This window comes from Pantherophis guttatus, chromosome 6, assembly GCF_059756535.1.
Source record: "Pantherophis guttatus breed Tessera chromosome 6, ASM5975653v1, whole genome shotgun sequence".
NCBI lineage: Eukaryota > Metazoa > Chordata > Lepidosauria > Squamata > Colubridae > Pantherophis > Pantherophis guttatus.
The window spans coordinates 13,194,671-13,215,288 of record NC_142068.1 but is presented as its reverse complement, the minus strand read 5'-3'; the positions used below and the strand labels follow the sequence as shown (position 1 = coordinate 13,215,288).

General features: G+C 42.2%; 1 protein-coding gene across 4 annotated transcripts in view; it reads left to right on the top strand.

Moving 5' to 3' along the window:
• The window catches only part of KCNMB2 (potassium calcium-activated channel subfamily M regulatory beta subunit 2), a 330,212-nt gene that overhangs the window by 280,488 nt on the left and 29,106 nt on the right, over positions 1 to 20,618 (top strand). For 3 of the 4 annotated variants that reach the window (XM_034438944.2, XM_034438943.3, XM_087872501.1), the window contains one exon: positions 5,569 to 5,739. In XM_034438944.2, coding sequence (XP_034294835.1) covers positions 5,569 to 5,739 — 171 coding nt within the window. The remainder of the gene's footprint in view (positions 1 to 5,568; positions 5,740 to 20,618) is intronic. The other variant, XM_087872502.1, reaches the window with a different exon arrangement.

The window sequence follows — 20,618 nt, the reverse complement described above, 5'->3', positions numbered from 1 at the left end:
TGGTTCTCCAGAACTGGTCAGAACCTGCTAAAACCCACCTCTGAGTATAAACTTTCCACTAAGTTTGGCTTTCTAGAACCAAATTAAGCATCCACAGAAACCAGGTAGCCTCTTAACATGCAGCGCAGGACATCAGTCACTTTACTGCCTGGGGCTCCTACAATTTTATTTGTTTGGTTTAATCTTTTGTTTGTTACCTCTCCGCTGTCCATTTCATGCCTCATAGCCTCCTGTGGAAATGACATGGCCGTCCTTTTCAATTAGCCATCTTATTTCTCAATCGTCCATGTGAATCACATTTGTGTTCTGGTGCGATATTATTGACTGATTGTGCCATGCCCGTTTTATGTCTGCAGAGCGACACAAGTTATGTTGCGTGATGGGCTAATGTTCCAGAACAGCATGACAATTGCTGCCGTTCCCTGCCTGCTTTTCATTCGGTAGCAACGCATCTACCGATAGCAAGCCATTACAGTTAAATACGTTTTGATAAATAGCCAGAGTCGTGGGACACTTACTTATTTTGTTCGCATCTCTTTTTCTAAGGGAACGAATGTGATCTCATACATTTTCCTGTAAACTGGGGAAGGAAATGATGCTGTTGTTGTTGTGCTATGGTTTTTGTGAGGGGGAAAATAAAAGGATGAGATAGATCAATTATGAATTTCATTTCAAGCTGGGGGAAAGGTTAGCGAGTTTTTTGGGAGTCGGTTCATTTATTGCATGCATTCCAGAGTAAATCCTTAGCAGCGAACTGGAATAATGCATGTGGATTTTACTGCAAGTAATGGAAGAAGCAGCGCAGTAAAAAATTATGAAAACAGGAATAAAATAACAATAATACATATCAAGCTAGAATCAGAGAAAAGCTGCCAGTAGCAGTGTACTAATTTGAAAATGAATCAAACCAATCTATTTATTTTCAAGTGAGGATGTTCAAACTGAGGGCTGGTAGGACTGCAATCCGACGCATGTCTAAATATATGCAGGTTTGTTTTTCCTGAATAAATTGGATCAGGCTCTATAGCCACACAAAGGCACGAGCAAAACATTTGCTTTCCTGTTTTCAAACAAGATACGCAGGTACACATCTGTGGCTCTCTTATGGGAAGCACCACTGTGTAGTGCAGTATTTCTCAACTTGAAGATATATATAGCCGTGATGGCGAACCTATGGCATACCTGGCACGCAGAACCCTCTCCGTGGGCACATGTGCCGTCGCCAGCTGCCCTTCCGGTCTCCGGCGTGCACATGCACCTCGGCCAGCTGGTCTTTGTGCACACCTGAGCACTGGAAACCCAAAGACCAGCTGGCCGCAGGGGTGAAATCCAGCAGGTTCTAACAGGTTCTGGAGAACTGTTAGCGGAAATTTTGAGTAGTTCGGGAAACCGGCAAATACTACCTCTGGCTAGCCCCAGAATGAGGTGGGAATGGAGAGTTTGCAATATCCTTTCCCCAGGAGGGGAGGGAATGGAGATATTGTAGTATCCTTCCACCAGGAGTGGGGTGGGAATGGAGATTTTGCAGTATCCTTCCACCAGGAGGGGTGAGAATGGAGATTTTACACTATCCTTTCCCCAGGAGGGGAAGGAATGGAGATTTTGTAGTATCCTTCTCCTGGAGTGGGGTGGGAATGGAGGTTTTGCAATATCCTTCCCCTGCCACGCCCACCAAGCCACGCCCACAGAACCAGCAGGGAAACATTTTGGATTTCACCCCTGGCTGGCCGGTGAGCATGCACACACTGGAAAGCGGAAGAGCAGTTGGCCAGTGCGCACGTGCGCACTGGCACATGTTTCTGGTGCTCCGGCATGCACGTGCGCATGTGCATTCCAGTTTGGGCACTCGGAGCCGAAAAGGTTTGCCATCACTGATATATAGACGTCAAATCCCAGAATTCTGGGATGGCTGGGGAATTCTGGGAGTTGAAGTCCACACATCTTCAAATTGCTAAGGTTAAGAAACATCAGTGCAGAGACTGCTTTGAAAGATGGCCAGAGTATTTTATGACGGAGTTACACCTTCAGAACCAAATGTCCAAAAGTCCATCTGTGTATCACCCTCCCTTACTCTCCCTGATATATTAGTCAGCATTCCATGTCTACCCATAATATCACGCATTTACCCCTTTCTCCGATTATCTACTCTACTGCATTTTGCTGGCTATCATCAGTGAGGGAAAAATAAATCAGAGCTCATTCCACACACCCAATGAGTTCCAAATTATGGAGAAGAAGAAAAGAAAAGCAGAGATACAAACAAATAGAATAAAATAACTGAGATGGAAGGGACCTTGGAGGTCTTCTAGTCCAACCCCCTGCTTAGGCAGGAAACCCTACACCACTGCAGACAAATGAAGTTGTCCTCAGCCCTGCAAGCCCCACAATGTTCTCCAGACAAGAAGCATAGCCAGGAATACTAGCTCTATCTTTATTGTGTGGCTATACAGGTAGTCCTCGACTTACAACCACAACTGAGCCCACCATTTATGTTGCTAAGTGAGACATTTGTTAAGAGAGTTTTGCCCTATTTTGTGACCTTTCTCGCCTACAGTTGTTAAGTCAATCCAGGGGTGAAATCCAGCAGGTTCTGACAGGTTCTGGAGAACCGGTAGCAGAAATTTTGAGTAGTTTGGAGAACAGGTAGCGGAAATTTTGAGTAGTTTGAAGAACCGCCAAATACCACCTCTGGCTGGCCCCAGAGTGGGGAGGGAATGGGGATTTTGCAGTATCCTTCCCCTAGAGTTGGGGGGGGAAATGGAGATTTTGCAGTATCCCTTCCACTCTGTTCCTTTTCTAATACATGCAAACGTATGGTTTTAAAAAAGAAAACCAGGAATCTGTCCTGCTGCAAAGCAAAGCAAGATCATTTGGCATTCTCGTTATTTGCAGCACATCCTGGAACAGCCCTTCTGGTACCTTGATGTTTGATGACTGGCCAGGCTCACCATGGGAACCATTTTGTAAATAAACAACTGTCCTAACTTATCAACATTCCAAATGTGTCCCCAACGCCTCCCAAATTGCTAATCCCTGCAATATGTGGTGATGGGAAAATATAAAACTCACTAGAGTATATGGAGCAGAAAATATATGTCTGCTCATGTCCTACTCTTAAATACCATAAAAATATTTGATTTGAATGTGGGATTTCTCAGGCATAGAAACTGTAGGAACTCAGACTGTAACTCATTTGAGAGAGAGAGAGAGAGAGAGGATAGATACCTGCAGAAGGTATCAGTAGTGAAATCCATTTTTTTTTTTACTACTGGTTCTGTGGGCATGGCTTGGTGTGTGTGGCAGGGGAAGGATATTGCAAAATCCCCATTCCCTCCCCACTCCTGGGGGAAGGATCTTGCAAACCTCCATTGCCCCCCGCCCCCACTCTGGGGCCAGCCAGAGGTGGTATTTGCCGGTTCTCCGAACTGCTCAAAATTTCCACTACCGGTTCTCCAGAACCTGGCAGAACCTGCTGGATTTCACTCCTGGAATAAATCTGTAGCTCAGGGTTGAACTGTGGGGGTCCTTGCTGCTCTCTGAGCTTGGTTGTTTGCTTACAGATGTTTTATTACCCAATTAGATAACATAATCCATGCAAATGAGTATGTGGATTGCTTCCTATTTATATATAGTAGCTTGCCTTGCCAATTTTTGGTGGGTTGTGGTTTTCTCTTTGAAGGTTCCTTGGATAGAGTGTTGTTTATGTGCCTCATTTTTTGTCTGGTGCTATTTATCTGAATGTTGGCTGCTGGTGGGGAAGATGTCTTCTAGTTTTTTATTTCCTTCTTAGGTTTTATACATATTGTCTCTTTTGAATGGTGTATAAATGTGTCTATTGATGACTGATTGGTCTGAACACTTTAGAACACTCCAATTAAGGTAATACCAGGTTAAAAAACCATGCCCCCACTGAAACTGGCAGGGCAGCTACTATATATAAAAAAGGCAGCAAATCCGACACTCACTCACATTGATGATGTTACCTAGTTGCGTAATGAAATGTCCGCAAGTAAACAACCAAGTTCAGAAAGCATCAAGAATTCCATAGATAGAATGGATAATAGCTAGACCAGTGTTTCTCAACCTTGGTAGCTTGAAGATGGGTGGACTTCAACTCCCAGAATTCCCCAGCCAGCGCTGCTGGCTGGGGGATTCTGGGAGTTGAAGTCTACCCATCTTCAAGCTTCCAAGGTTGAGAAACACTGAGCTAGACCATCATTTTTAGGTTAACAAAAACCCAGAACAACATGAAGTAAGCTAGAAATAAGTTGGCGCCAATGTTGATGTTGATCAGCTGATTACATTATGGATGGCCATCAATGCGAGGAAATGAGAACAAAAAAAGATGTTTGTGCTAAATTAATGCAGATGGAAAGACTACAAAATACTATACACTATGAAAAATGCTATCATAAATATCAGAACACTAAAGAATATAAAGATAGCCCTTGATTCATGGTCATAATGGACCCTGCCTATTACAGTCGCAAGTCATGACAGTCATTAAGTGAGGAGACCTTCCTTAACAGTGGTGGGATTCAAAAATTTTTGCTATCGGTTCTGTGGATGTGGCTTGATGAGCGTGGCATGGTGGTGGGTGTAAAATCGCCATTCCCTCCCCAATCTAGGGGAAGGTTATTGCAAAATTCCCATTTCCTCCCTATCAGCTGGGACTCAGGAAGCAGAGAATAGATGAGGGCAGGGCCAGTCAGAGGTGATATTTACCAGTTCTCCAAACTACTCAAAATTTCAGCTACCGGTTCTCCAGAACTGGTCAGAACCTGCTGAAACCCACCTCTGTTCCTTAACAATCTTCACCTCTGCTGCCTCTGATGCAGTTGTTAAAAACCACATGGATCATTAAACAGAGGCCTCAGGATTAGGAGAGGCCCTGCGAGACCTAGCACAGGTCCAAGGGCCTCCCGAGGTCTTCCCTACTCCCTAAGAAGCCCATGCTCCACTTCCCATCCTCGGAGTCCTTACAGGCCCTTGGGCTTGCTTCCTAGCCCTCAGGAACTCTGGGAGTTGAAGTCCACCAGTCTTAAAGTGGCCAAGGTTGGAGACCCCTGGTCCAGAGTATTATGAAGGCCAAGCCCTAAGAACTCTAAATTGATGAGGAAACTCAGAAGTCTAAACTTCCACCAGGAAATAAAGCAGGGAAGCATACATCTTTGATTACTCTCTCTTCAGTCACATCACATCACACATTTTTCCGGGGATTCCAAAGAATTCCTCTGGTGTGAATGATCTAAGATTTGTTGTGAAAGATTCATTTCATCTTTTGCAAAGCACCTTCCTGGAAATTGAAAAACAGAGGCAAGAGGGAAGAAAAGGGGAGCTTTGAAAATCATTCCACCAATGAAAGCCTTTTGTGAGTTTCGGATGCCGGTGATTTTTTCTTTCCCCTACCAGGTCCAAGCAAAATGTTTAGAAAACATCGAATGCGGTAATCTTAAAGCTGTGATCTCCCCTGAGGCAGGCCCTGGAAACGGAGCAAAACAGTCCTTTTAGAGGGTTTATTGATTAAAGTGTGAACTCCACATAAGAATGTATTGTTTTCAACCTCAGAAATATTTACCAAAAAATCAGGGATCATGATCTACTGGACAAAAGGAAAACAGTCACCGCTCTCAAAGCAGGAGAGGACCGGGCCATACTCCTGGGACTGACCATGATGGTGTGTTCCATTATGATGTACTTCCTTCTGGGCATCACCCTGCTGAGATCATACATGCAAAGGTAAATTCTTCGTGTTTCTTTTAATTAATATTCTAAGATCCAAAAACATAGGACATAAAAAGTAGACTAATAAGAGTTGGAAGGAACCTTGGAGGTCTTCTAGTCCAACCCCCTGCTGATGCAGGAAGAGACTGTTCAGACAAATGGTTGTCCAATCTCTTTTTGAAAGCCTCCAGTGATGGAGCACCTACAACTTCTGAAGGCAAGCTGTTCCATGGGTTGATTGATTGCTCTCACCGTTAGGAAATTTCTCCTTAATTCTAGGTTACTTCTTTCCTTGGTTAGTTTCCAACCATTGTTTCTTGTCTTGCCTTTTGGTGCTTTGGAAATTAGTTTGACCCCACACCCCACACCCCTCATATTTGTAGGAGCCCCTCAAATATTGGAACAGGGATATCATGTCACCTCTAGTCCTTCTTTTCATTAGACTAGATATACCCAATTCCTGTAACTGTTCTTTGTATGTTTTAGCCTCCAGTCCCCTAATCATTTTTGTTGCTCTTCTCTGCACTCTTTCCAGAGTCTTTCCAGACATACAAGAGGCAAATGTGGAATTTGGCCTTAGATTATATCAGTCTTCCGTAGCCTGATGCTTGTGCAATGTTTTAGGATGATGGACCTTATTATTCTCTACCAATGTGGCCATGCTGATGATATAGCTTTCTAGGAACTGTGTTGCCAATATTTCTGGAGAGCTCCAGAAATTGGGGAAGGGTGGACTAACAAGTAGGAAAGAAAGGTGCAAGAAGCATTTGTTCATTTCATTATTCAATTTGCTTTCATTATTCAAATCCTAATACCTTCCAGTATTAATATCCGTGTATTTCCACGATTGGACATATTTTTTTCTTTATTTGTTTGTTCATTTCTTCTCTAGGGCTGCCCACTCACTCACAAGTTGTTTTCATTTTTTTTTTCAATGTGTACGAAAGGGAAGGAATTGGAATTGATTTTTACAGCCATCTTCAGGCAGTCATAATTTTATTTCCGGAAAATGCTGTAGATGCTACATTGTTCTGCATTTTTTATTTGTCTGTTTTCAGAATAACCTTAAAAGAATGTCCTTAAAACCCAGAGAAAAGTATATATAGTACTAGGCAGAAATTATTATTTTTAAAAAAGTTTCTCCTAAGCTTCAAATGGCAAACTTCTACCTATTTATAAAGCAAGTGTTATAACCATTATGCTATTGTAGCATGGATAATAAAATAACAAAATAACAGAGTTGGAAGGGATCTTGGAGGTTTAGTCCAACCCCTGGTTCAAGCAGGAAATCCTACCATTTCAGAAAAGTGGCTGTCCAATCTGTTCTTAAAAACTTCCAGTGTTGGAGCACCCACAACTTCTGAAGGAAAGTCATTCCACTGATTAATTGTTCTAACTTTCAGGAGATGTTGAGCCTCTAGAAAGAGTGCAGAGAAGAGCAACAAAGATGATTAGGGGACTGGAGGTTAAAACATATGAAGAACGGTTGCAGGAACTGGGTAGGTCTAGTTTAATGAAAAGAAGGATTAGGGGAGACATGATGTTTCAATGTTTGCCACAAAGAAGAGGGAGTCAAGCTATTCACCAAAGCACCTGAGGGTAGGACAAGAAGCAATGGGTAGAAACTAATCAAGGAGAGAAGCAATTTAGAACTAAGGAGAAATTTTCTGACAGTTGGAACAATTAATCAGTGGAACAACTTGCCTCCAGAAATTGTGAATGCTCCAACACTGGAAGTTTTTAAGAAGATGTTGGGTAACCATTTGTCTGAAGTGGTGTAGGGTTTCCTGTCTAAGCAGGGGGTTAGACTAGAAGACCTCCAAGGTCCCTTCCAACTCTGTTATTCTATTCTATTCTATTCTATTCTATTCTATTCTATTCTATTCTATTCTATTCTATTCTATTCTATTCTATTCTATATCTCCTTAGTTCTAGGTTGCTTCTTTCCATGATTAGTTTCCATCCATTGCTTCTTGTCCAGGATAACTATTGACACAGTTGAGGGAGTATTCTTTCTTTTCTGAAGTAGCCACAACTGTGTGACCAGACTTTCACAAAGTACTGTACATCGATCAGAAAGGAAAGAGTACATAAAAGCATAGCAGAAAAAATTTACCCAGGGATCTCAATTGCAATGAGAGGAGGTGAATACAGATTGATGTTCTCCGACCCTTTCTTCCAAAAATGGTTACTGGTCCATTCAGACGATGGGACAATTAGGCAAGGCAAGTAAGCTCTCAAGACTCTCAAGTACTTTTGTGTAATTCTAACAAAGCAAAAATTAATGAGAACTAACTGGGATTTATCAAAAACCTGTTGTTCCACTAATTCCAACTTTTATATTGGCATGGTCACATAAATGTCAAAAGCATCTATAAGCTTGAGTCATGGTTCAGGACAAACTTTTTGTCTAAACTTGGTTTTCTAAGTTTCTTAGGTCACATTCAACTTCTGTTAACTCTAAGAATATGTTCCAAAGGTGCTTTTTTGAAGAGGCAACTGGACTTTTCTTTCTTGTTTTTCTTTGAAGACGTTTCACTTCTCGTCCAAGAAGCTTCTTCAGCTCTTGGATGAGAAGCGAAACGTATTCAAAAAAGCAGCTTTGGGACAACCATGAGCTGGATGACTGAGAATCTCCATAGACTTCTAAAGGCCACCACCTTCTAAAGCAGTGTTTCTCAACCTTGGCCGCTGGACGATGTGTGGGAGTTGAAGTCCACACATCGTCCAGCGGCCAAGGTTGAGAAACACTGTTCTAAAGACATCACATTTCCAAGATCCATTTGAATTGACCTGTCTCCTTTTTCATCATCTTCCCCTTCCTGTGCTTCCCTCAACCATGACCAAATCAAAGTCTCACAGCAAATTATAGCTATGTTTTTCATTTCCCGACTTGACTACTGCAATGCTCTCTACATGGGGTTCCCCTTGAAGTGCACCCGGAAGCTCCAACTGGTCCAGAATGCGGCCGCGCAAGTAATTATGGGAGCAACATGGCGCTCACATGTAATACCTCTTCTACGCGAGCTGCACTGGCTTCCGGTGGCCTTCCGAGTGCGCTTCAAGGTGTTGGTTCTTACCTTCAAAGTGCTCCATGGCTTAGGACCTGAGTACTTACGAGACCACCTGCTGCAACCGATAACCTCCCACCAACCAATACGCTCTCACAGAGTAGGCCTATTCATAGTACCATCATTAAAACAATGTCGTCTAGTAGTTCCAAGGGAGAGAGCCTTCTCTGTGGGGGCACCTACTCTTTGGAACAAAATACCCCCTGGAATAGGAATAATCCCAGATCTTCGCACTTTCCGACGTGCCCTGAAGACCTTTCTGTTTCAACAAGCAGGGCTAGCATAAACATCTAAATTCTATGCCAAGGTCTTAGCAGATACACCAAGTTGACTCAATTTATTATTTACTGTTTATAAAAAAAAAAAATATTATATGTATATGAAATCTTAATCTGTTCACCGCCCTGAGTCCTTTGGGAGAAGGGCGGTATAGAAATTAAATAAATAAATAAATAAATAAATAAATAAATAAATAAATAAATAAATAAATAAATAAATAAATAAATAACTTACAAATCAAATAACATGACAAGGTCACAAGAAGAAAGCTAATCTGCGCTGTGTATTTGTCCTATTGACTCAAGACCTTTTTAAAACTCTTGAGAGGTACCGGAAGCAATATATGTGTCCCCTCCCTCCTACTTTTTTCTCATTGCCTCTTCGAATAGTGTATTCTTTTTTTTTTCTATTTGAAAAACAAAATGCTAAGGATATACAGTATATGCTCATCTTAAAAACCATCCATTTTTCCATCGGAATGAACTAAGCACAATATTGAAATTGCTAACCATAAAACTGAAAAGTATAGGAGTTATAAAAATAATCACCTTTTTTTATGTTTCATAAATTGATTTAAAGAAAGCTTAGACATAATGACAGTGCATTCTTTGCTGGCTAATCAACATATTACATAAAAATAGAAGTTCTCTGTGGGCCTAAATTCTGGCATCTTCTTTTTTCTGAATTGCTTAAGAATTACAAGTGCTCCTCGACTTACAACAGTTCATTTAATGACCGTTCAAAGTTACAACCGCAGTGAAAAAAGTGACTTATGACTCTGTTTCATACTTACAACCATTGCAGTATCCCCATGGTCAGATGATCAAAATTCAGAGGTCATATTTCATATTTATGACAGTTGCAATGTCCCGGGGTCATGTGATCTCCTTCTGACAAGCAAAGCCAATGGAAAAGTCAGATTTACTTAACAACCACATTACTATTCTGACTACAACAACTGCAGTGATTCACTTAACAACTATGGCAAGAAAGATCGTAAAATGGGACAACTCTCACTTAATAAATGTTTCACTTAGCAACATAAAGTTTGGGCTCAATTGCAATCGTAACTCGAGGACTACCTTTACAGAACTGGGAAGTTTGCCTATTGTCCTGTGATTTTTTCTTTTTTTAATGTAGGTCCCAGTATTGTCCGAATTTTGGCTTCATTCTGGTTATTTCACAGGCTTTGTCTCCTTTTATCTACTTGTCTTAGCAACAAATTCAATACGAGACTGTCAAAGGATAATTTTCTCAATTCCTCACTGATCCCATGAAGAGTAGCTATTACTGATGGTCAGTGAGGGATAGTGGATTTATTTGTAATCAAAAATACTGTATTTTTCGGATTATAAGATGCACTTTTTCCCCCCTAAAAGAGGGTGAAAATTTGGGTGCGTCTTATACACCGAATGTAGCCAAAAACGCGAGGCATGGAGGCAGTGATGGTCTGCGGCAATCCCTGCAGCCTGGAACAGCTGATTGGGGATATTCCGGGAGGCTGATCCACCCACCAATCAGCTGCTCGTTCTGAATCAGGCTGCAATAATGTGCTGAAGCTGACCTGGCTTTTTGCTATTTGCTGCAAGGACTCAGAGTTTGCAGCAGCAATCACATCCAGAAAGCACACACAAGTAACTGATTCAGCAGGATTCAATAACTTCTCTTTATATATAATATAACACATGAAGTAAATATACAATACCAAAAGCAGGTTTTCCAACGTGGTAATAAATACAAGCAAAATACAAGCAAAGGAGAGGAGTTTCAGTTTCAGTGTTGAGCAGCAGAGTAGTTTAGAGCTCAACACAGACTCAGAGCTGCAGAGCTAAACCACACCTAGGCTCCTTACTGTCTCCTTCCTTGTTGTTTACACAGCAAATACTGTTTCAGTTTCCAAACAGCCCTCAATTCTCTCACACACTGACAGGATGCTAGCCAGATGAATACCGATGGATGCTGGTAGGCAGAGGCAGATTTTTTTTTTCTTATTTTCTTCCCCAAAAACTAAGGTGCGTCTTATACTCCAAAGCGACTTATACTCTGAAAAATACAGTAGTTGGAGATCACCATTTCTCCTTCAGCAATTCGAAATGGGCAGAGTTACACAGATAGAAAAATAGAGCAATTTCTGGAGAAAAAAAAAACCAGTCAATTCTTTATTGTCTTCAAAAGGTTGTAAGTTGCCCTCAGAATGCTGTATATTATCTTAGAGCCATCTCATTCGCCTGGGTTATCTATAAAGAGCCTGAAATATTTACATTCTAAGGAAAAAGCCATTTCACACAAAAGCATCCTGCCTAAAGTTCCCTGACTCAAAAGCCCCAGTCAAGTCTTGACAAGAAACCAAATAAATTTACAATTTTATATAAGCAGAGGAACACTTCTCCAATTCAATTTGGAATCATCTTGATATAACATCATATGCTTCCACCCTGAACTTGTCTCTTTCGTTTTAGCCTGCGCTCATTTTTATTTCCATCTGAGAAAATTGATTTATGCCTTGGTGGCGTTCATCTCTCGGGCGACTATGTGATTTTTCATGTGCAGGCTCATTTTCTTGGCTTCTTCCTCAATCATTTTTTAAAGCAGTTATGCATCTCACAAGCAAATGTGATAATGGAAGAAGGTGATCCATTGCCTCACAAAACAAGGCTTGGTTGTTATAGAACAGTGTTTCTCAATCTTGGTAGCTTGAAGATGGGTGGACTTCAACTCCCAGAATCCCCCAGCCAGTTCTGGGAGTTGAAGTCCACCCATCTTCAAGCTTCCAAGGTTGAGAAACATTGCTATAGAATGTTATTAACAGCAGAACAGAACAGAACAGAACAGAACAGAACAGAACAGAACAGAACAGAATAACAGAGTTGGAAGGGACCTTGTAGGTCATCTAGTCCAACCCCCAATCAAGCAAGAGGCCTATACCATTTCTGAAAAGATGGCAGAACCATTTCAAATGCCTTCAGCTTTTTTACTAGAGTTTGCCTGTGACTTCACCTCACTTTTTCTTTGAAATGACTCATAATCCATATCAAAATATTATTATTTATTGAATTTATTGAAAATATAAACATAATCGGACCATATTGGTTTTGACAGGGGGTTTTTTAGGGAAAAATTGATATCGTTAATCCTTGACTTACACCCACAACTAAGCCCAAACTTTCCATTGCTAAGCGAGACATTTGTTAAGTGAGTTTTACCCTATTTTTACGACCTTTCTTGCCACATTTGTTAAGTGAATCGCTGCAGTTGTTAAGTTAGTAACTCAGTTGTTAAGTGAATCTGGCTTCTCCTTTGACTTTGCTTGTCAGAAGGTCACAAAAAGTGATCACATGACCCTGGGACACTGCAACCATTATAAATATGAGCCAGTTGCCAAGCATCCAAATTTTGATCACACGGGAATGCTGCAATGGTCATAAGCGTGAAAAACGGTCATAAGTCACTTTGGTCAGTGCTGTTGTAACTTTGAACAGTCACTAAATGAATGCTTGTAAGTTGAGGACTACCTGTAGTGAGTTTTTTTAATGGCTGTTTTGGAACGCTCTTCAATATCCTTTTTAAATTCCATTCATGGATACACTAGATGTAGGACAAGGGTGTCAAACTCTTGGAGGAGCCTGGGTGGTGCAGTGGACTAAGTGCTGTTAAAGTAGTACTTAGCTGCCAGCTGCCTGCAATTACTGCAAGTTCAAATCTCACCAGGCTCAAGATTGACTCAGCCTTCCATCCTTCCGAGGTAGGTAAAATGAGGACCCGGATTGTGGGGGCAATAAGCTGACTTTGTATAAAAAAGAACACCGCTTAGGGAGGGCCAAAAGCCCTACTAAGCAGGTATATACAAAAGTATGAAGGCTATTGCTTAACGCATTGTAAGCCGCCCTGAGTCTCCGGAGAAGGGCGGCATATAAATCGAACCAATAAGCAATAAATAAATAAACTCAAGGCCCACGGGCTGAATCCGACCCATGGGGTGCTTACATCTATCCCGCGAGGCTGCCCTGGAAACATCAAAGAACCAGCCCGCGGTGCCTCTGCCAGCAAAAACAGAGCTCGCGAGGGCCGCACGCAGCTCTCCCAAGCTCTGTTTTTGCTGGTAGAGGGTTGCAGGAGGCCGTTGCAGCCAAAAACAGATCTTGGGAGTCCATTTTCGCTGGCAGAGCACTCCGGCCGCCAGAGGCGGTGACATGAGTGACATTGAGCTGGCCAAGCTCACCCCAGCCACGCCCTCCCAGCCCCCCCAAGGTCAAACACAACCCTGATGTGGCACTCAATGAAATCAAGTTTGACACTCCTGATGTAGGAGAAGAGCAGGCAAAGCTGAAGGGCTGAGTTAAGTGCATCATCAGCTTAGAGTCATTGCCTTCCCACAAACAATCCAAATCCAACCTCTCCAGAATTCTATTGAACCCAATTTATTGTTGAACTTTAGTTGACGAGATTGCTGTGTTTAGGCTTGAATAAATCTTCTATGCTGCAATCTAACAGATGGTCCCGATTCTTTGAGCCTAACATTAATCTAGTCAACTAAAATTCAACTTTAAATTGGCACCAGATAAGGGTCCACAGAATTCACAGGGGTTGGACTTCGACCGCATAATGACTCTAAACTGATGACATGCTTAACTCCACCCCCAGTTCTCCCTGCTTTTAAGAGGCTCACCTCAAACAACTTTATTTCAAAAAGGCAATCATTCTGTTAAAAAAAAAAAGAACAAACTATCCCTAATGCTAGCCAGCGATATTCCTTGCCATTTTTCTTTGGAAGAATGCTGATTTACAATTTCACACCAGTTTTCCTCACTAAGAAAGCCCCAGAAATTAATTAAATTTAATTAATCACACTCAAATGGTCACATTATTCAAATTTGCACTATTCAAAGCGATATTTCTATGGAAAATATGTATTTGGTCCCAGCTCAATGGAATTAGGCAATGAAAAATGCGAAACGCAATTTTTTTATAGGTACATTAATGAAGTATTAACAATAAATAATGAAAAGAATATACTTATAATTAAAATTTATGGTTAACGAAGACACAGAGCTCTTGAGAAAGCAAAATAAAAACAAAAATATGCTATCTTATATTAACGAACATGGTGTGGATGAATGGCACGGTTCATAGCCAAAGCAGGAAATATTTCATCTGTATTGTATATAAAATGTACCAGACACTTTGTACATGTGGACTTATGACCACAATGGATCCCAAAATTTCTGTTGCTAAGTGAGACATTTGTTAAGTGAGTTTTGCCCCATTTTACAACCATCTTGCCACTGTTGTTAAGTGAATCACTGCAGATATTTCTATGGAAAATATGTATTTGGTCCCAGCTCGGTGGAAATAGGCAATGAAAAATGTGAAACATAATTTTTTTATGAGTACATTAATTAAGTATTACAATCAATAATAAAAAGAATATACTTATAATTAGAATTTATGGTTAACGAAGACACAGAGCTCTTAGAGAAAGCAAAATAAAAATGAAAATGTGCTATCATAGAGTCAAGCCTTCCACCTCCCCTCCTGTTTTAGCATGGCCCTGACCACATTCATGTTGTTTAATTACACCAAAGTTGTGTCGTAACACAACAATAGCTCAGTGGGCCCCAACCTTTTGAGCATCAGGGACCGGTTCCATGGAGAGAGGTTTTTCTATCATGAGGTGTGGTGGAATACTGGAATACTGCTAGCATGAGCTGCAGTGGTGCAGTGGGTAAGGTGCAGTACTGCAGGCTACTTCTGCTGACTGCCGGCTGCCTGTAATCTGGCAGTTCGAATCTCACCAGGCTCAAGGTTGACTTAGCCTTCTATCCTTCTGAGGTGGGGAAAATGAGGAGCCAAATTGTTGGGGGCAATTATGCTGACTCTGTAAACTGCTTAGAGAGGGCTGTAAAGAACTGTGGAGCAGTTTATAAGTCTAAGTGCTATTGATATCATGTTTCCCCCAGTCCTTCTTTTCTCTAGACTAGCCAAACCCAAATCCGGCAACTGTTCTTCATATGTTTTAGGTTCCAGGCCCTTAATCGTCTTAGTTGCTCTTCTTTGCACTTTTTGCAAAGTCTGAACATATTTTTTTGTAATATGGTAACCAAACCTGGATGCAGTATTCCAGGTGTGGCTTTAGTAAGGCCTTGTAAAGCGGTATTAATACTTCACGAGATTTTGATTCTGTGCCAGTTCACTCAGCTGCTCTTTCGTTTTGTTACTGAGGCACTATTAAAAGGGATGTACCATAAATCTTGGGCGAGAAACATCAGATGTAAAAATCAACAGTACTGGGGAAATACTGAGCTTCCCTAATCTCCTAAATGATTTTCATACAAGCTTCGTTCGCTATTAGCTCAATCATCTTCTTGCAAATCTCGGAGGAAATGCCGGCCCGTTCTTTTGCTTCTTTTATTTTCCCGATGGCTTGAGAACTGCTCATAGAATGAATTACATTCGGTAGTAAAATCTATTGATCCAAGGGAAATGCCAGTGAAAGCGACCCCAAAGTCCGATTCTCTTTAGAAATATTCTCTGGGATTTCTTGTTTTTAAGCTTGAGCTGTGGTGGCGCAGTGGTTAGAGTGCAGTACTGCAGGCTACTTCTGCTGACTGCTGATTGCCAGCAGTTTGGCAAATCGAATCTCACCAAGCTCAAGGTTGACTCAGCCTTCCATCCATCCGAAGTGGGTAAAATGAGGACCCAGATTGTTGGGGGCAATATGCTGACTCTGTAAACCGCTTAGAGAGGGCTGTAAAGCACTGTGAAGCAGTATATAAGTCTAAGTACTATTGCTATTGTGGAGCTTCGTTGTCTTCTTCTGGGTCTGGTGATATGTCTTCTGAAATTGGCAAGCAAAAGGGTAATATAAGCTTTAGGTTCTTTTTGGCTTCTTCCTCGTGTCTTTTAGTTTCAGTTGGCTGCTTTGCCTATCATAAAGACATTATGTATTATATGCGGCATCCAGGGCCAGATTTAGATGAAAAGAGGCCCTAGGCTATTCCACTTATGAGGCCCTTTCACCTATAGTGAAAGTGTAATTTTAATTTTGCTAACAATTTGAATGTAGGCCCCTCTTGATCTTGAGGCCCTAGGCTGAAGCCTAGTTAGCCTATAGGAAAATCCGGCCCTGGCGGCATCTATTTACTACTTTCGGAATCTGTTGGGATTCTTGATGTGTTATGCCCAAATAGGTGGCAACCCTTGTTGTGACCCAGGCCCAAGTACTTAGTATTAAATGCAAACAGTTCAAAAACAAACAGACTTTATTAGAACAGCTGAGAATTAATTCATTCTCAGCGTAGTCCAAACTAAATTAAAGCAAATTCTTCAAAACACCATTCCTCAGTTTACCACCGACCTTCGTATAATTAGGCAAACTGCCAAAGGCTTTTCTTGGCAAAAGTTCAGAAGAAGAAAACGCTGACAAGAAATACATACAGCACAACAAGAAGCAATTCTCTCAACGTTGTTTTCCTGCAAAGAGGCCAAGAGCCGTTGCTGGTCTTTTAAGCCTTATCAGAGGGGCCAATCATCTCTTGGCCCTACTCCCAAGTCATCCTCTCTGCTTTATCTGCTCCTGCCTTCTGGCAGCTCTCATACGTGCTCTAGGAACAGGCTCCTCCTGTTCCTCTGCCTCTCTACTGTCAGCCTCTGGAGGCTCCAAAGTCCGTATATCACTCCCCGATGGCCCTGGGCCCATCTCTGCCTCCGACGCAGAGCCCTCATCCAGGCCTTCCCCAGCCTCCAGGACTGGCCCATGTTCTTCCTCAGCCTCATTGCTGTCCGACTCCACTGCCAGCTCCGCAGGCTGCTGGCGGACCACAACAACCTTGATCAAACTAGGAAGATCAACAAGATTGACCCTGGTTAGGATTTAGAAGCCATCTATGACGTCCAAGGTTATTAACTAGATTTGGAAGTAAAGAGAAGAGAAGCCATAGAATCACTTATTGAGATGGACAGTTATAGAAATAGAATGAATGAATGAATGAATGAATGAATGAATGAATGAATATCACTTTCAAGAAAATTGCATGGATGAATCCCTATAAATTCAGGAATCAAGCTCAATCTGAAAACCTTCAGGTTTTTAATTATCTTATTATAGTGGCTGATGATAAATTTGCTACTGCATAAATTTTTTTTAAAATAAAACTCAATTCATCTGCCATTACAGCAAGACAAGTAGTAAAGCTATGAGGTCCAAAAAGACTAACCGGAACCAATATTAATATTTCTTCTTTTTCTTGAAAACTTTCTTGCCTTTCTCCTATTGCCCAATGCAAGAAAACCAGAGTGTGTTGACCAATCAGATGCTAAATATGGTCTTCCAAAGGGCAAGAAAAACAGTAGAAAATTTTGGGCACCTTAACAATGAAAATATTTGCTCCAGCAAGCGCTTTCCTGAACTAAAAGTCGTTTCATTTAAAAGTGAGCGTGTCAGAAGAAATTGGAAGCAGAGATAATTACAGGGTTGTGATCACTCCGATTCCGTAGCCTAGTTTTTATACAACAAATGTGTGAGATGGTGTGAGATGAAACAAGTTATTATTTTGGTTGCTAATTTATTGGAATAATTAATTTCATTTCATTTGACATGGGAGGGAAACTACCAGCTGTGGGAATAGTCTATATACCCTCCAAAGCACAATGTTTATCCAAAATGGGCTTGCCAGGACCCACAAATTGGGTTTCTATGGTGTGCTTCATGCAAGGTCCTCAATTTATGAGCACAACTGAGCCGAAAATTTCTGTTGCTAAGCAAGACAATTGTTAAATGAGTTTTGCCCCATCTTATGACTTGTCTTGTCACAGTTGTTCAGTGAATCACTGCAGTTATTAGTGATTTGTAGTGACACAATGGTTAGAATGCAGTACTGCAGGCTACTTCTGCTGCCTGCCAGCTGCCAGCAGTTCGATTGTCACCGACTCAGGGTTGACTCAGCCTTCCATCCTTCCAAGGTCGGTAAAATGAGGACCCAGATTGTTGGGAGCAAATATGCTGACTCTGTAAACCGCTTAGAGAAGGTTGTAAAGCACTGTGAAGCAGTCTATAAGTCTAAGTGCTATTGCTATTAAGTTAGTAACACAGTTGTTAAGTGAATTTGGCTTTCCCACTGACTTTGCTTGTCAGAAGCTTGCAAAAGGCGATCCCATGACAGAAATAGCAATAGCACTTAGACTTATATACCGCTTCACAGTGCTTTACGGCCCTCTCTATGCAGTTTACAAAGTCAACATATTGCCCCCAACAATCTGGGTCCTTATTTTACCCACCTCGGAAGGATGGAAGGCTGAGTCAACCTTGAGCCTGGTGAGATCCGAACTGCCAAATTACAGGCAGCCGGCAGTCAGCAGAAGTAGCCTGCAATACTGCATTCTAACCACTGCGCCACCACAGCCCAGGACATTGCAACCATCATATGAACCAGTTGCCAAGCATATGAATTTTAAACATGCAACCATGGGGATCCTGTCCATGGTTGTAAGTGCAAGAACTGATCATCAGTCACTTTTTTCAGTGCTGAGGTAACTTCAAATGGTCACTAACCTACCTGTCCTCTAATGCAAGGGGGCTTCCCTTTGGTCAGTGGTTTTCAAATTGTACATTCGTGTTATTTGGAAAGGAGAGGAGTAGTTCACGCTGCCTATCCAGAGTTTTAGCTGAGTCAGTATGAAAACATTCTTGGGGAAGACAAGGGACATTGATTCAACTGTCACATTCTCCAACTAGGCAAACTGAAACAAGGCAGTGACTTAATGGGCCATGCGTTGATTACATTTGCAAATCAAACAACAGGACTAATGGCTCAGTAAATGAAGTGCATGGGAAAACCCATAGTAAAGTTTCTGCCAATTGAGTTTGAGCCCTGGTTATTTCCCAGAGACATCCATATAGCGAGAATAGGACAGTAGATTGCATCGCCTTTTCCCCAAGATATTTCTCTAATTTCTCACTCTATTCCACAGCCCTGGGATTTTCTAGTGATCTCCTTCCGGCAAAGTCAGTTAGGTAAACATGGGATCCTTGATCCTATGGTTTCAACCGGATAACTTCACTACCATGAATAAACAGAATTAATCTTATCGTATCAAATACTGCATCATACCTTGAATGGGAGGGGATCTCAAATATAGGGATCAGGAAGATGCTCCCAAAAGTTCCTGTATTGTTGTTATTGTTCAGTCACAAAGTCACGTCCAACTCTCTGCAACCCCATGGACCACAGCATGCCAGGCAGTAGTGGGCTCCAAATTTTTTAACAACCGGATTTCTGCCCTAATGACTGGCTAGGTGGATGTGACTGGGGGTGTATGTGGCTGGGGGGCTGTCATGTGACTGAGTGGGTGTGGCCAACTCTATGTCACTTGTGTGGGTGGTACCTATATGGGACAGGCAGGGTTGGGGAGGGAATCCAGAGGTCTCCAGTAGGGGGGAGGACAGGAGGAAAGAAAGATCCAACCTGTTATTGTGTGTGTGTGTGTGTGTGTGTGTGTGTGTGTGTGTGTGTGTGTGAGTGTGAGAGAGAGACAGAGAGAGAGAGACTGTGTCAAGCTAGACTGGCTGCGAGAGGAAAAGAAGCTCAATAAACTGGACCCAGATGCTTCCCAGGTCCCCTCATCCCAGAAGCAGCAACCTCGCACTTTCCCCTCTTTGCTCCTTCTTCACACAGGATCACCTAGCAGTGGAGAGGGAGAGGGAGAAGGGGACATCGGCAGCCGTTAACATTGAGGGGAGAGTGCCACACAGAAATGGGCCCACACAGAAACACCGCCCCTTTCTCCCTTTCCCACTCCATTGCTGGGTGATCCCATGTGAAGAAGGGGGCTAGAAGAGATGAGAAGAGTGCAAGGTTGCTGTTTCTGGGATGAGGGGACCCGGGACACGTCTAGGTCCAGCTCACCTAGCTTCTGTTCCTCTCACAGCCAGCTTTTTCAGGCTGTTTTCAGGCCATTTTTCAGGCCAATTTTGGCCAGAAAAATGCCCTGAAAATGCCCTGAAAAATGCCCTAAAAGCAGCCTGAAAAATGGCCTGGTTTTTGGGTGTTTGTTGGACCACTTTAAGGCTGTTTTTCAGGCCGGTTTTTGCCCCCCAAAACAGCTGAAAATGGTCTGGAAAGCGGCCTGTTTTCAGGCTGTTTTTCGGGCCAATTTCAGGCTGATTTTTGGGCCAATTTTGGCCGGGAAATGGCAGGAAAATGGCCGAAAACAGCCTGAAAAATGGGCAGGGTGGGGCCAGCTGGTGGTCCGATTTGCCAGTTCTCCAAACCATGCAGAATTGGAACAACCAGTTTGAGCGAACCGGTCTGAACTGGCAGCAGCCGACCTCTGATGCCAGGCCCCCTGTCCTCCACTGTCTCCTAGAGTTTCCCCAAATTCATGTTCATTGCATCTATGATATTGTCTAACCATCTCATCCTCTGTTGTCCCCTTCTCCTTTTGCCTTCAACCTTTCCCAACATCAGGGTATTTTCCAATTTTCTCATTAGGTGCCCAAAATTTTTTAGCTTCAGCTTCAGTGTCTGTCCTTCCAAAGAACAGTCGGAG